General features: G+C 36.3%; 1 protein-coding gene across 1 annotated transcript; it reads left to right on the top strand.

Moving 5' to 3' along the window:
• Positions 1-325: 325 nt before the first annotated feature.
• Positions 326-5,154, top strand: LOC111998565 (uncharacterized). The gene is made up of 2 exons (XM_024030654.1): positions 326-1,349; positions 4,989-5,154. Exons 1-2 carry the CDS (start codon positions 429-431, stop codon positions 5,034-5,036), a joined length of 969 nt encoding a protein of 322 aa, XP_023886422.1. The 5' UTR covers positions 326-428; the 3' UTR covers positions 5,037-5,154.
• Positions 5,155-13,786: the final 8,632 nt, after the last annotated feature.

Below are 13,786 nucleotides of genomic sequence, written 5' to 3'. Positions count from 1 at the left end.
TACTGCACAGTTTGGGAGAGGCCGTGGGACCAAGATTTCCCACCCACAGCAGGAAGTTAGTTCCAAAGTAACTAAAGATATTACCAACCCCTTTGACAATAGTCTGACTAATTTCAAACTTGATGTGACCTTCAAGTTTAATGCGGGCCAGACTAAAGGAGACGTTGGGACAGATTTTAACACTTCAGAGTCACGTGAGATTACCTGCCACACGCAACATATCAAGGATACTACCGCTATTATTAGTGGAGAAGCCAGTCTGCACTCTTTGGTTGACGTGATTAAATCTCAACCTCAGAAAGTTGGATCACTGAGGGGAAAACCCATTATTTCTCCTCGTGAAAGAAGAAATCCCATTTCTAGTAGCAGTAGAGCTTTGAAGCGTCCTAACCCATACTCTGTCCGCAACCAAATCCAACACGTTGATCATGGAGCTCGGCAACCCCCCCTCCCCTTCTCTGACCATTACAGGGTGGGCAATATGGTATCACAACAAAGCCATAGCCATCCCCGACGTGGTGATTGCTCAAATCCAGGCAGCCCCAACGGAAGCTTTGGGCAAGTTTGAGGAGGAATTGGAAAGAGCTTGGAAGCACATGTTTCCGATCACACAAACCAGTATCAACACGGGGAATTTACCGTTGGATCATCCAGCATGGGGAACAACCCCAAACCCATGGTGGAGGTTTCTCACGGATGCCCCACTAATCTCAGAAATGGAGGCTCAGGAGTTGAATAAGCTACGAAGGCCATTAGTGCAGCCCTACTTGGACGAGTACGGATGGCTTGTTCAGGAGAGGAAGGTGATAGATTTCAGGGGAACAATGACGTCTCATTTGGGAAACCAGCCCACCATGAAGCTGATTCATACTGTCAGCCATATGAAGAGTTGCGACCTTCTTCTTTGCTGCCGGGAGGAAATTCAAGGGATTTTGAGCTACATGGTAGTGTGGAAGCCAGAATGGGTGGTGTCCAAGGACATGTTGAGGAGGTTGGGATGGAGCATGATGGCTTCAGCCAGGATGGGAACTAACCCGCTGGAAATCCCAAACACCTATTGTGCAAAAATTAATATCATTTTGTGGAATTGTAGGGGTGCCTTGAACCCAGATTTTAAAAGACGTGTGATGGAGATTTTGGTGAACCATTTTCCTGCAATGTTGATCATTACAGAAACTAGAGTTGGCGATGTGAGAGCTGCTAAGATCATTGAGGAGCTTCCTTTTGATGGTTTTTTTGTCACCGATACTGTTGGATACGCGGGTGGTCTGTGGCTATTATGGAAAAAAGAAGAGGTTGAAGTTTTTGTGCTGTCTGCAACGGAGCAAGAGATCCATGCCACTGTCAAGGTATGTCACTCAAACCTTACTTGGCTTATTTCTCCTATTTATGCTAGTCCACGTGTAAATGAACGTAGAATTTTATGGGCCAATTTAATGCAAGTAGCTAAACTCCATAACCTTCCCTGGTTGCTTCTTGGCGATTTCAATAAGGTTCTCTGTGGGGAGGATAAATTTGGGGGAAGAGGGGTTAACCTTAAAAGAGCCCTTGATTTTAAAGAATGTTTGGATAGCTGTAATCTCATTGATCTTGGATTTTCTGGACCCAAATTCACTTGGTCAAACTCAAGGCAAGTGCCAGACTTAATTTTGGAGTGCATTGATCGCTGTTTTACCAATCCGAATTGGAGATTACTGTTTCCAGAGGCTTCAGTGACCCATCTGCCGAGGGTGTTCTCTAATCACTACCCTGTTCTCCTTGAACTCTCACGTTCCCCCCCTATGGATCAGAATAGACCATTTAGATTCCAAACTATGTGGATTCATCATCCTGAATTTCCTAATATTGTTAAGGAAGCGTGGGAATTGGAAGCTAATTTGAATGTGGCTATTGAGAAATTCACAGAGAGTGCTAATCACTGGAATAGATCAGTTTTTGGGAACCTGTTTACCCGTAAAAGAAGAGTGCTAGCCAGGCTCTATGGTGTCCAGAAAGCCCTTGCAATTGGGCCTAGCCAATTCCTTGTTCGTCTGGAAAAGGAATTGGCAGAGGAATATTTAATAATCATGCAACAGGAAGAGGAGTATTGGGCGCTCAAATCTTGTCTTAATTGGGCTGTTTATGGGGATCGTAACACTTCCTTTTTTCATGTTTCCACCCTCGTGAGAAGACACAGGAATAAAATCAAGAGTATTAAAAATTTTGTGGGTGAATGGATTACTGATGAGGCTGGAGTTAAGAACTTCTTTTGGTTGGAATATCACAAGTTATTTGAAATTGGGATGGTTTTCTCGACTTTGTCCTCTGATATTGAGAACTTTGCTTGCTGCTTTTTATCTGAAAAGGAAAGGAACTATCTGAGTGTTCCCATTACAGAGGCGGAGATTAGGCAAGGGCTCTGGGCTTTAAAGCCGTTCAAAGCTCCCGGTTCCGATGGCCTTCATGCTGGCTTTTTTCAATATTTTTGGGCTGATGTGAAGATTGCTGTGTGTAATGAAATTTTCTCCATTTTTGATATGAGAAGGATGCCAGAGGGTTTGAATGAAAATTTGGTAACCCTCATTCCGAAATGCCCTAACCCAGAAAGCATCCATAACTATAGGCCGATTAGCCTATGTAATATCATTTACAAAGTGGTTACCAAGATCATCATGGGCCGTATCAGACCCTTACTTGATAAATTGGTTTCGCCTAATCAGGCAGCCTTTGTTCCTGGAAGGAGGGGTTTGGATAATGTTGTCATTGCTCAAGAACTTATTCATACTTTGGATAACAAGAAAGGCAAGGTGGGTTTCATGATTATAAAAATCGACTTGGCCAAGGCGTATGATCGCCTCGAATGTTCATTCATTCTTAAAGTCCTTAGAGCTTTTCACTTTCCCCAATCTCTCATAGAGCTAATCATGAGCTGTGTTTCATCATCCAGTATCTCTATTTTATTTAATGGTGGTAAATTGGAAGCATTTAAGCCGTCTAGAGGGATTCACCAAGGCGACCCTCTCTCCCCATACCTCTTCATCTTGTGTATGGAATATCTTGGATTTCTGATAAATAAGAGTTGTATGTCGAAGAAGTGGATACCTTTGAAAGCCTCTAGGAATAATGTGGAGGTTTCCCACTTATTTTTTGCTGACGACTTACTACTTTTTGCTAAGGCTAACACGGATGGAGCTGAGGCCATCAAGGAGGTTCTGGAAAAATTCTGTGAAGAGTCCGGGCAACTTGTGAACTTTGAAAAATCTCGTATTTATTTCTCGCCGAACTCCCATGAGGGTGTTAAGGAGAATATCAGTGCTATTCTGAGAATTCAAGCTACTTCCTCCCTGGGTAAATACTTGGGCTTTCCGTTAAAACACAAGGGAGCTGCCAGGTCTCAATACAATTTCATTGCTGAAAGAATCATTTCTAAACTGGCTGGATGGAAGGCCAAGTTTTTATCCTTTGCTGGTAGAACTGTGTTGGTTAAATCGGTCATGACAGCTATCCCCAACTATGTGATGCAAGGGGCTGCGCTGCCTGTATGCCTTTGTGATAAAATTGATAAAATTAACAGGGATTTCTTATGGGGATCAACTACGGAAAAGAAAAAATTACATCTGGTTAGCTGGAGCAAAATTATCAAATCTAAAGAAGAGGGTGGCTTGGGTATACAAGCGGCTAGGGCGAGGAACATTGCCCTCCTTGCTAAGCTTAATTGGAGGCTTTACAAGGAGAAAGAATCGCTATGGGGCAAAGTTGTGCTTAATAAATATTGTTCCTCTGGCCGGCGTAATTCTAAGGATCCTGACAAGGTGCCTTGTTCTCCCATTTGGACGGCTATCAAGGTTGGGTTCCCTGTATTTGAAAAAGGTATTTGCTGGAACGTGGGGTCTAACTCCAATCTGAAATTCTGGGAGGACAAATGGGTTAAGGGGTATACGGTAAGGGAACTAATTGAGGGGCCCCTTAATCAACATGAAGCTGAGTTATCCATCTCTGATATGTTCCATTTGGGGAGTTGGTGTTGGGATAAAATTTCTTTTGATTTACCTACTGTAATACGGGAACAAATCCGGGCCACTCCTATGCAACTCTTTGGAGATAAAGAGGATACTTTGGCATGGAAATATTCTAAGGATGGTGAGTTCAGTTCTGCTTCAGCTTATATTTTGGCTAATTCTGAGAGTGCTAATCCTCAGCCCTTTACGGGTAAGTGGCTATGGAAGTTGGACACACTTCCAAAAATCAAGCATTTTATATGGCTGTGCTTCCATAACAGCATACCAGTTAGACAAGTTCTAAATGCCAGGGGTATTGAGTGCGCAACGTGTTGCCCATTGTGCCATAATCAAGAAGAATCTATTCTGCATCTTTTGCGGGACTGCCCTTTTGCTTTGAGGTTCTGGAATATGCTTCGAACCACGCAGGCCTGTACAAATTTTATGCAATTGGATTTGCTTGAATGGCTCAGGCAGAACTGTCTATGCTACAAACAGCTCCAAACCAACGGTATTCCTTGGTCATCTCTTTTTCCTTTTGCGCTTTGGTGTTTGTGGAATCATAGAAACAAAGTGGTATTTGAGAATTCTATTTGTAATGCTAACCTTCATACTGTGTGCATTAATATGGCAAGGGAGTATTTTTTTTTGTATGGGTAATAGGCAGCAACTTAAGCATCACATTTTCAGCCCTATCTGTTGGCATAAACCTGATCATGGTTGGTGTAAACTAAACTCGGACGGGGTTTCTCAAGGAAACCCGGGTAAGGCTGGCGGGGGAGGTCTCATTCGGGACCAACATGGGAATTGGATTAAGGGTTACATGAGAAGAATCGGTGTGGCGTCCAGCTTCATTGCTGAGTGTTAGGCCTTGAGAGATGGATTGCTACTTGCTTCTCAACTTGGCATCCATCAGCTTGTTGTTGAGCTTGATGCTATTACCGTTGTTAATCTAGTTTCTACCTGCTCAACCTCTAATAGAGCCTATTCTCCTATTCTCAATGACTGCAGGTACCTCCTGGAGCTATTTCATCGCTTCAAGGTCGTACATACCTTTAGAGAGGCGAACAGATGTGCGGATTTTCTGGCTCGTGCGGGCTGCTCACTTGCTGAAGATTTTGTTGTTTTAAATTAGCCATCTAATGATGTTTTATGTAATATGTTGAACACTGACGCTGCTGGGTTGTACAGTATTAGGCGCACAGCCTCTGTTTCGCCATTTTTGGCTTCCTAGTTTTAATATAATTTCCTCTTAACCAAAAAAAAAAATTAATAATAATAATAATAATAAGAAAGAAAGAAATATGTACGGGTATTATTGTGGACATATAATTTGCCCAATGATTCTAGAAGTACAAAAAAAAATTTACAACCGTCAAGGTGGCAAATTAGTATTGTTAGGTAAAAAATAGTAATAACACGTCAGTAGTAAGTCCACACGAGAATTAATAAAAATTTTACTAATTTAATTATTTTAAAAAATATTGTGAAAATTAATGTGTCGGTAGCATTACTCAATTTGACCACAATAGTCGGTCGTAATTTTTGCGGAGGAGTATTTGACTTGTCAAATGGCTTTCTTTATAATGTATATATAGTTATCAGTATGGTACAATATGTAATATGTATTGTACGATATGTATTGTATCAAGCGAAAAAAAGTATTGTATTGTAGATACATACTGACCATGTTCATGAATCCTGCATTGCACATGTATATAGTATCGTATTGTAAAATCATACATATTGTACAATACATAGATATGTTGGTTTAGATTGGGTTTTTTTGCTAAATTGTGTTTTGATTTGAGTCTAACAAGTTGTTAGACTTGTTTATAACACAAAATTATAGGATCACTTGATTAATCATAATAAAATAACATGCCAATTTTTTTTTTCTCTTCTCTTTTTCCAACAAAATTTGAATTATACCCTTTACAAATCACTTTTTTTTTTTTTAATACAATGAATAAGGTATTAAAAAAAATATACTTATTTTTTATTTATGTTATTATTGTTATAAATCTAAGAAGCTAGAATATTAAGAAGAAATATAAATTAAAATTATTAAAATAAAAGAACAAGAAGAGACAGTAAATATTGAAGATGGTGAAGAAAATGTTGATAAAAAAATAATTTTGCTAGATGATGATCACAATAATAAAATTAACTTAGATATTTTTTTTATAGAATAAACTTAGATAAAGTTGATTATGCATAATGATATATATGATAATAAAAATTTATTATTTTGGCTCATATATGTTGTATATTACAACTTATGAGTTTAATCAATATGAATGTAAATGCTATAAACATATGCTAATTTGATTTATTTAATTAATTTTATTAAATATTATCACATAAGTGATATTAAATTAATTATTAGTTGAGTATGTTATAAATTTATAATAAATATATATTTATAAGTTGGATAATAACTTAGATAAAGTTGATTATGCATAATGATATATATGATAATAAAAATTTATTATTTTGGCTCATATATGTTGTATATTACAACTTATGAGTTTAATCAATATGAATGTAAATGCTATAAACATATGCTAATTTGATTTATTTAATTAATTTTATTAAATATTATCACATAAGTGATATTAAATTAATTATTAGTTGAGTATGTTATAAATTTATAATAAATATATATTTATAAGTTGGATAAGATTTAGATACAGTATTTAGGTGTTGTTCCTTATGTTCTTCTTTTAAAATTCCGTTATATGGATTTTTGCACATGAAATAGAAGTATTATTTTTAATTAAGTAGTCATATAACTAAATTTTTTAAAATTTTTTTTAAAAATAACATCTAAAATACGATACTTCAATTTTATACTTACCTATTTTATTAAATATTTATATATGTTACAATACACGACAAATAAATAAATAAAAATGGATTGATGACAACTTTTCTAAAGGGTGTCATAGTCTGCGGAACAAATGGTAGGGGGGAGGACACGTTTTTCACAAAAGAATGGGAAACCTCTCTTTGTTTTTTTCTTTTTTTTTTTACCTTGTGCGGTGAGGATGGACCCCGTAGGCTCCACATAGCTCCGCCAATGTTGGCATTTGCGTGTGTAGGACATCCACGACCCATAAGTCAGTCAAGCCATCCACTAACACGTTATGGTAAGTCAGTCAAGCCGTTTGCGACAAACTTTTCTGCGAACACACAGTAATTCCATTCTTATCTTATTATTGAGTTTTGGAAAATGTCACTCCGAGCTATTCTAGAAGTACGATTTTTACTAAATTATTCTTTACAATTATTTTATGCTTATAATTAATTATTTGTTACTTTTATTTAGTGTATATATGTATAAGTGAAATCTTAAATTGAATAATGTGAGATGAATGTGTAGTTAATATAATATTGTTGACCTTATACTTATTGACCTTTGGCTTTTTGGGCTAAGTGTGTTTTTGTATATTATATTAACTACTTAAGAAGTCTTCTCAATATATTTATCTCCCAACAAGTGGTATCATACCTCTTGGTGGTGTGCAAAATAGCCCAGCAAAGGAGTATTGTTAATGGTGCTAGGCAATGATAAAGTGCGAGGTTCCCATGGATAAAAGACATGCAAGGTTGACATGTGGAAGCCCATAGATGATGCACTAGTGAAGCAAAAAGCTCATAAGGATAGGGATAGCGAGTATGACTTATTCATGACCAATTTGAAGTCCCCAAAGAAGCAAAGATTTACACATGATGGGAGAAGAAAAATGCATAGGATATTGTCACCTATATCCAAACATTTTGACTCTTTGAGTGTGTAATGAAGAAAAATGCTAATATTATTATAAATTTTATTACATATACCTTACAAATTGATAGCGATAAATGTAATTGATGAACTTCAACCACTTAATAAATAAATCTTTGGCGAAGAGTCTTGTAACTTAATTAATTGGAAAATTTGGTGTTTCCAGCGAAGATATTCATGGTTCAAATTCTTCCTCCCTTAATTATCATTGGTGACATATTAATTTTTAAAATTGTTGTAATAAATTTTTTCGTATTTCCAACATAACTCAATTTTCAATTATATTCATTATTTCAATATCTCATATTTTTGGAATAAAGCACAGGAGTTAATACTGAACTGGAGATTGTTTTGGCACAATTATATATATATATATATATATCTGTAGGGACACGATTTTCAAACCAGACCCCGAAATGTATGGGATCTTGGCCTAGTGAGCCCAGTACAATGAATTTGTAGAAAGTGAGTCAAAGAGCTAGGCTTTAGTGCATGGATAATAGTTAATATGGTGTTCATGACAATCAAACAGAGATGAATTGAGTTTATCTAAGAAAGTTTGTTCTAGCAAATATTGGATGAGAATGATTACAAGAGTTCTTGAGATTGCTACAGTGCTTTCTCTCTCAATTGCCGGCCCCCCTTTTATGAAAGGCCTCTTACATTATATAGTTCATTTTGGATGATCTTAATCCTACACTTGTTGATCTTTTGGTCCACCACTTGAGTGCTTGTCCCATCAGACACCCCTGTTGGCTTTCTGTGAGTTGTGGTCTCCAAGGCAACACTGTTCAGAGGTCTTTTCCACATAAATGCGGCCAAAAAAGTAGTAGCATTGCGTTCAAATGCAGTGACAACAGCTTTCCTTTAAATATTTCTAAGTTCTTATACTTTAGAACTTCTTGGAATGTCACTTTGACCATTTAGGACTTATATATGACCGTGCTTTAGCTGGTCCGAGGAGATATTCCTCCTCGGACTTGGACTACCATGCTCTCGGCTAAAGCCCAAAACCCAATTATTGTATGATTTAGGGCCTATGACCCCACAATAGCCCCTCAAAACTCTGGTTTTTTCCTCTCATCTGAGGAGAAAAGTGGGGTTTTGAATTCTTAAGAGTTAATTCTACTTGATCCTTTGATTTACACCTGTGAGAGTGCCGTTTCACGCGCCCTATATTTGTATTGTAAATTGCTCTTTTCAGAGCTACGAATCTAAGGGGTTGGTTATAATTTTGGGTCTATCTTGACACTTATAGAAATATGCCATGTGTGTTAATTTTCCCAAAGCATGTGGTCCGAGGACCCATGCATGGCTAAGGTTCTTAGCAGGAGGTCTGAGGGACCCGACATAGCTAAGGCTCTTTTTAGCAGGAGGTCTAAGGGACCCGACATAGCTAAGGCTCTGTTTAAGCACTACTCTCGGGTGCCTTAAAAGGCTCGGCCTTGAGTGCAAAGATGCCATTGAGTTTAAGTTTAAACACTTGAGAAAGATGCCACTGAGTGTTAACCAACTTATATCATCTGGTTCGAGGACTACAGGCATGATTGAGTTTAAATTTAAACACTTGAGAAAGTTGCTACTGAGTGTTAACCAACTCATATCATCTAGTCCGAGGATTACATGCATGATTGAGTTTAAGTTTAAACACTTAAGAAAGTTGCCACTGAGTGTTAACCAACTCATATCATCTGGTCCGAGGACTACATGCATGATTGAGTTTAAGTTTAAACACTTGAAAAAGTTGCCACTGAGTGTTAACCAACTCATATCATCTGGTCCGAAGACTGCAGGCATAATTGAGTTTAAGTTTAAACACTTGAGAAAGTTGCCACTGAGTGTTAACCAACTCATATCATCTGGTCCGAGGACCTACAGACATGATTGAGTTTAAGTTTAAACATTTGAGAAAGATGCCACTGAGTGTTAACCAACTCATACCATCTGGTCCGAGGATTACAGACATGATTGAGTTTAAGTTGAAACACTTGAGAAAGATTCCACTGAATGTTAACCAACTCATACCATCTAGTCTGAGGACTACAGACATGATTGAGTTTAAGTTTAAACACTTGAGAAAGATGCCACTGAGTGTTAACCAACTCATATCATCTGGTCCGAGGACTACAGACATGATTGAGTTTAAGTTTAAACACTTGAGAAAGTTGCCACTGAGTGTTAACCAACTCATATCGTCTGGTCCGAGGATTACAAGCATGATTGAGTTTAAGTTTAAACACTTGAGAAAGATGTCACTAAGTGTTAACCAACTCATATCATTTGGTCTGAGAACTACAGGCATGATTGAGTTTAAGTTTAAACACTTGGGAAAGATGCCACTGAGTGTTAACTAACTCATATCGTCTGGTCCGAAGACTATAGGCATGATTGAATTTAAGTTTAAAAACTTGAGAAAGTTGCCACTGCGTGTTAACCAACTCATATCATCTGGTCCGAGGACTACAGGCATGATTGAGTTTAAGTTTAAACACTTGAGAAAGTTTTCATGGAAATAACCCTGCTGCGAAGCCCCTTGGATTTGCTCTGTGTTGCTGCCACTTCCTCTCATGGAGGTTCAGCGAACTCGGCCACTAGATTCGTGAGAACTAGCCCCTTAACAGAGGTACGGGGCATATCCTTGATGTCAAGAGCCCCTAGAACTGTGTCCCATATAGCAATCCTTCCCATGTAATCAACACTTCGAAGTGTAGACTTTAGCGAAAGCTGAGTTATGACAACAACTGTGTGTGCTCTTGGAAATAATGGGGAAGCTTTCGTGTAGCCTGCACCACCGCCAAAATGACCTTTTCTAGGGATTCTTGTTGATGGGAATTTGATCTTACCATGATTAACCGTTGCACTCACTAACACACAAGCTCTTCCCACAGACGGCGCCAATTTTAGGGACACGATTTTCAGACCAGGCCCCAAAATGTATGGGATCTTGGCCCAGTGAGGCCAGTACAATGAATTTGTAGAGAGTGGGTTAAAGAGGTAGGCTTTAGTGCATGGATAACAGTTAATATGGTGTTCATGACAATCAAACAGAGATGAACTGAGTTTATCTAAGAAAGTTCGTCCTCGGTACAATCAAAGGGGTTTTGTTCTAGCAAATATTGGATGAGAATGGTTACAAGAGTTCTTGAGATTGTTACAGTGCTTTCTCTCTCAATTGCCAGCCCCCCTTTTATGAAAGGCCTCTTAAATTATATAGTTCCTTTTGGATGATCTTAATCCTACACTTGTTGATCTTTTGGGCTACCACTTGAGTGCTTGTCCCATCAGACACGCCTGCTAGCTTTCTGTGAGTTGTAGTTTCCAAGGCAACACTGTACAGAGGTATTTTCCACATAAATGCGGCAAAAAAAGTAGCAGCAGTGCGTTCAAATGCAGTGACAACAGCTTTCCCTTAAATATTTCTGAGTTCTTATCCTTTAGAACTTCTTGGAATGTCACTTTGACCATTTAGGACTTGTATATGACCGTGCTTTAGCTAGTCCGAGGAGATATTCCTCCTCGGACTTGGACTACCATGCTCTCGGCCAAAGCCCAAAACCCAATTATTGTATGATTTAGGGTCTATGACCCCACAATATCTATACTACTATTTAAGGGGCTTCCCTTGTTTAGACCGGATTTTTTTTTTGTTCCAAAATACCCTTACACTTGGACAAATTTGGAGGACAATCCTGTAATTCTCAATAACCCACTACAAATAACTTCACATCCACTAATCCACTACTAAAACCTAAACAATAGGGTTAGACATGTAAAATTAGTAATTTAAAAACTCCTAAATTTGTACCAAATTAAAATTAAAAAAAAAAAAAAAAACAGATTTTCTTCCCACCTTTACATTTCTCTCTATTGTTATTTCTAATTGAAATAGATTTTTTTGTCAGTTGCACTTCAACAACAAACGCATAATACTCATTAGATTTTCATCACACCCTTAAGTTTCTTTTTTGTGATTCGAAAATGTAGTAATCCAAAATTATAATGGATGTAAATTATTAAAATTTATCCAAAAATAGAAAAACCTCTGAGCATGGGCGTGAGTGCGTGCTTAGAGGCTAGTATATATAAAATGTTTGAATTGTTTTTCGGTAGTTGGTGATAGACTAGTTTTTAAAATATTTGTAATAAAATTTGTAGTATCACTAACATAACTCAATTTTCAAATTTATCCATTATCTCATATTTTTGGGATAAAGCATAGAGTTAATACTGTACCAAAGATCGTTTCAGAGTGGTTAGGGGAATGAAAATTTTTTTGTACCACTCTATGTCATTGTATCGTTCAGGAATCACTATGTATTGAAACTATCTTCAAAGTAGATCCTATTTACTAGCTAAGCCCAGTGAGTTTTTGTCTCTTACGAGTTTCTCTTCGTAATCACATCTTGTCTTTGTGTGTGTGCATTGTAATTTACTGTTTTATTCATTGTGATTGCAATTTTAATTGAATTAATCAACCACTTGGTGAAGTTTACTTGGATTAAAATCGCTACTAAGCTGTTCTCGGTGTGTGTGTGTATATATATATATAATTTTCTTGCATAAAAGAAAATTTTATATAATTAAAAAAAATAATGGATAACATCCTTAAATTTTATTAATCATAAGTAATATCCTTTCAATTTGCTCATCACGTCATGTATGTATTATATCCTTTTAATTTGTTCATGTGATAAAATGTTAAAATGTAAAAAACATAATTTAATTAGTTTAATAGATTTTAAAGACATTTTAATTCTTTTAAAGGTTTTTAAGTTTAGTTAATTACATGGATTAGTTAAAGACGTGTCAAGTTTAATTGGTTTAATTAATATACATGACAAGTTGATGTGTCACTTAACAAACACATCAACACAAGAAATTGATGGAGGGGATGTTGATCCAAATGGCATATAACATTAAGGGACAAAATCCAAATTATAATATTTCAAGGTGTAAAATTCAAATCAATTTTTTTTTTTAGATATATAGATGGTGGGGGAGGCATTGGATTTGAACCTCAAACATGGGACATCACAAAGGATGTCATTATAATTTGACTATTACTTGAATATGAAATTCAATTATATCTATACAAAAACAAATAAAATAATTTTACTCGAATTATCTCAATTTTTATTTTTGGACAAAACCCAAATTATATTATTTCATGGTGTAAAATTCAAAAACCTCAAACTTTAGGGGTGTTTGTCCCCCCATTTTAGCCTAAAACATTTTTTTATTGGCATTTAATTTTTTGGAGATATATAGATGGTGGGGGCAGGCATGGGATTTGGACCTTAAACATGGGACATCACAAATGATGTTATTATATTTTGACTATTACATGAATCTCAAATTCAATTATATATCTATACAAAAATAAATAAATAATTTTACTCAAATTACCTCAATTGTTTTTTTTTTTTTTTTTTTTGTCATTGAATAAGGGCTTGAGACCAAATCCAACCTACCTACCAAAAAAAAAAAAAAAACACTATTAATTGATTCCTGAACCTGATAGTAAAGATTAATAATCATGGAGTGCATATCATATATTCAAATTCTATCATATTCTTAAAATAAATAATTTTGCTATAAAGGTTTTTTTATTTATTTATTTTTATTTTTTAAGAATCAATTTTTTGCTATAAAGGTAACATTTACTTATCGTCCTAGCTATAAGGTGTTAGGGTCATTTTTTTTGTAATTGACTAATCTTTTGACAAAATGCACTTACTTGTAATTGGGTAGATCTAAGATGAGTTTAATACTTCAAGAAACATGTTGTTCGAGTCAAGTATAAAAGACATGAAGATTGATCCAAGAAACGAGTGAAGAAAAGCTATTCATTAAATCTTGACAGATAGCTCGACAGATGCTTGCTATTGAGACTTAATGTGAGACTCGATAGATAGCTCGACAGTAGCTCGATCAATCGAGACTTACGATTTTCAGTTTTCTAGATCTAAAATTCGGCCCAAGCTTATGTGTTTTTTTTTTTTTTTTTTTTTTTTTTTTT

Source organism: Quercus suber, unplaced genomic scaffold, assembly GCF_002906115.3.
Source record: "Quercus suber isolate HL8 unplaced genomic scaffold, Cork oak 2.0 scaffold_592, whole genome shotgun sequence".
Classification (NCBI taxonomy): Eukaryota; Viridiplantae; Streptophyta; class Magnoliopsida; order Fagales; family Fagaceae; genus Quercus; species Quercus suber.
This window is presented reverse-complemented; position numbering and strand designations above follow the sequence as displayed.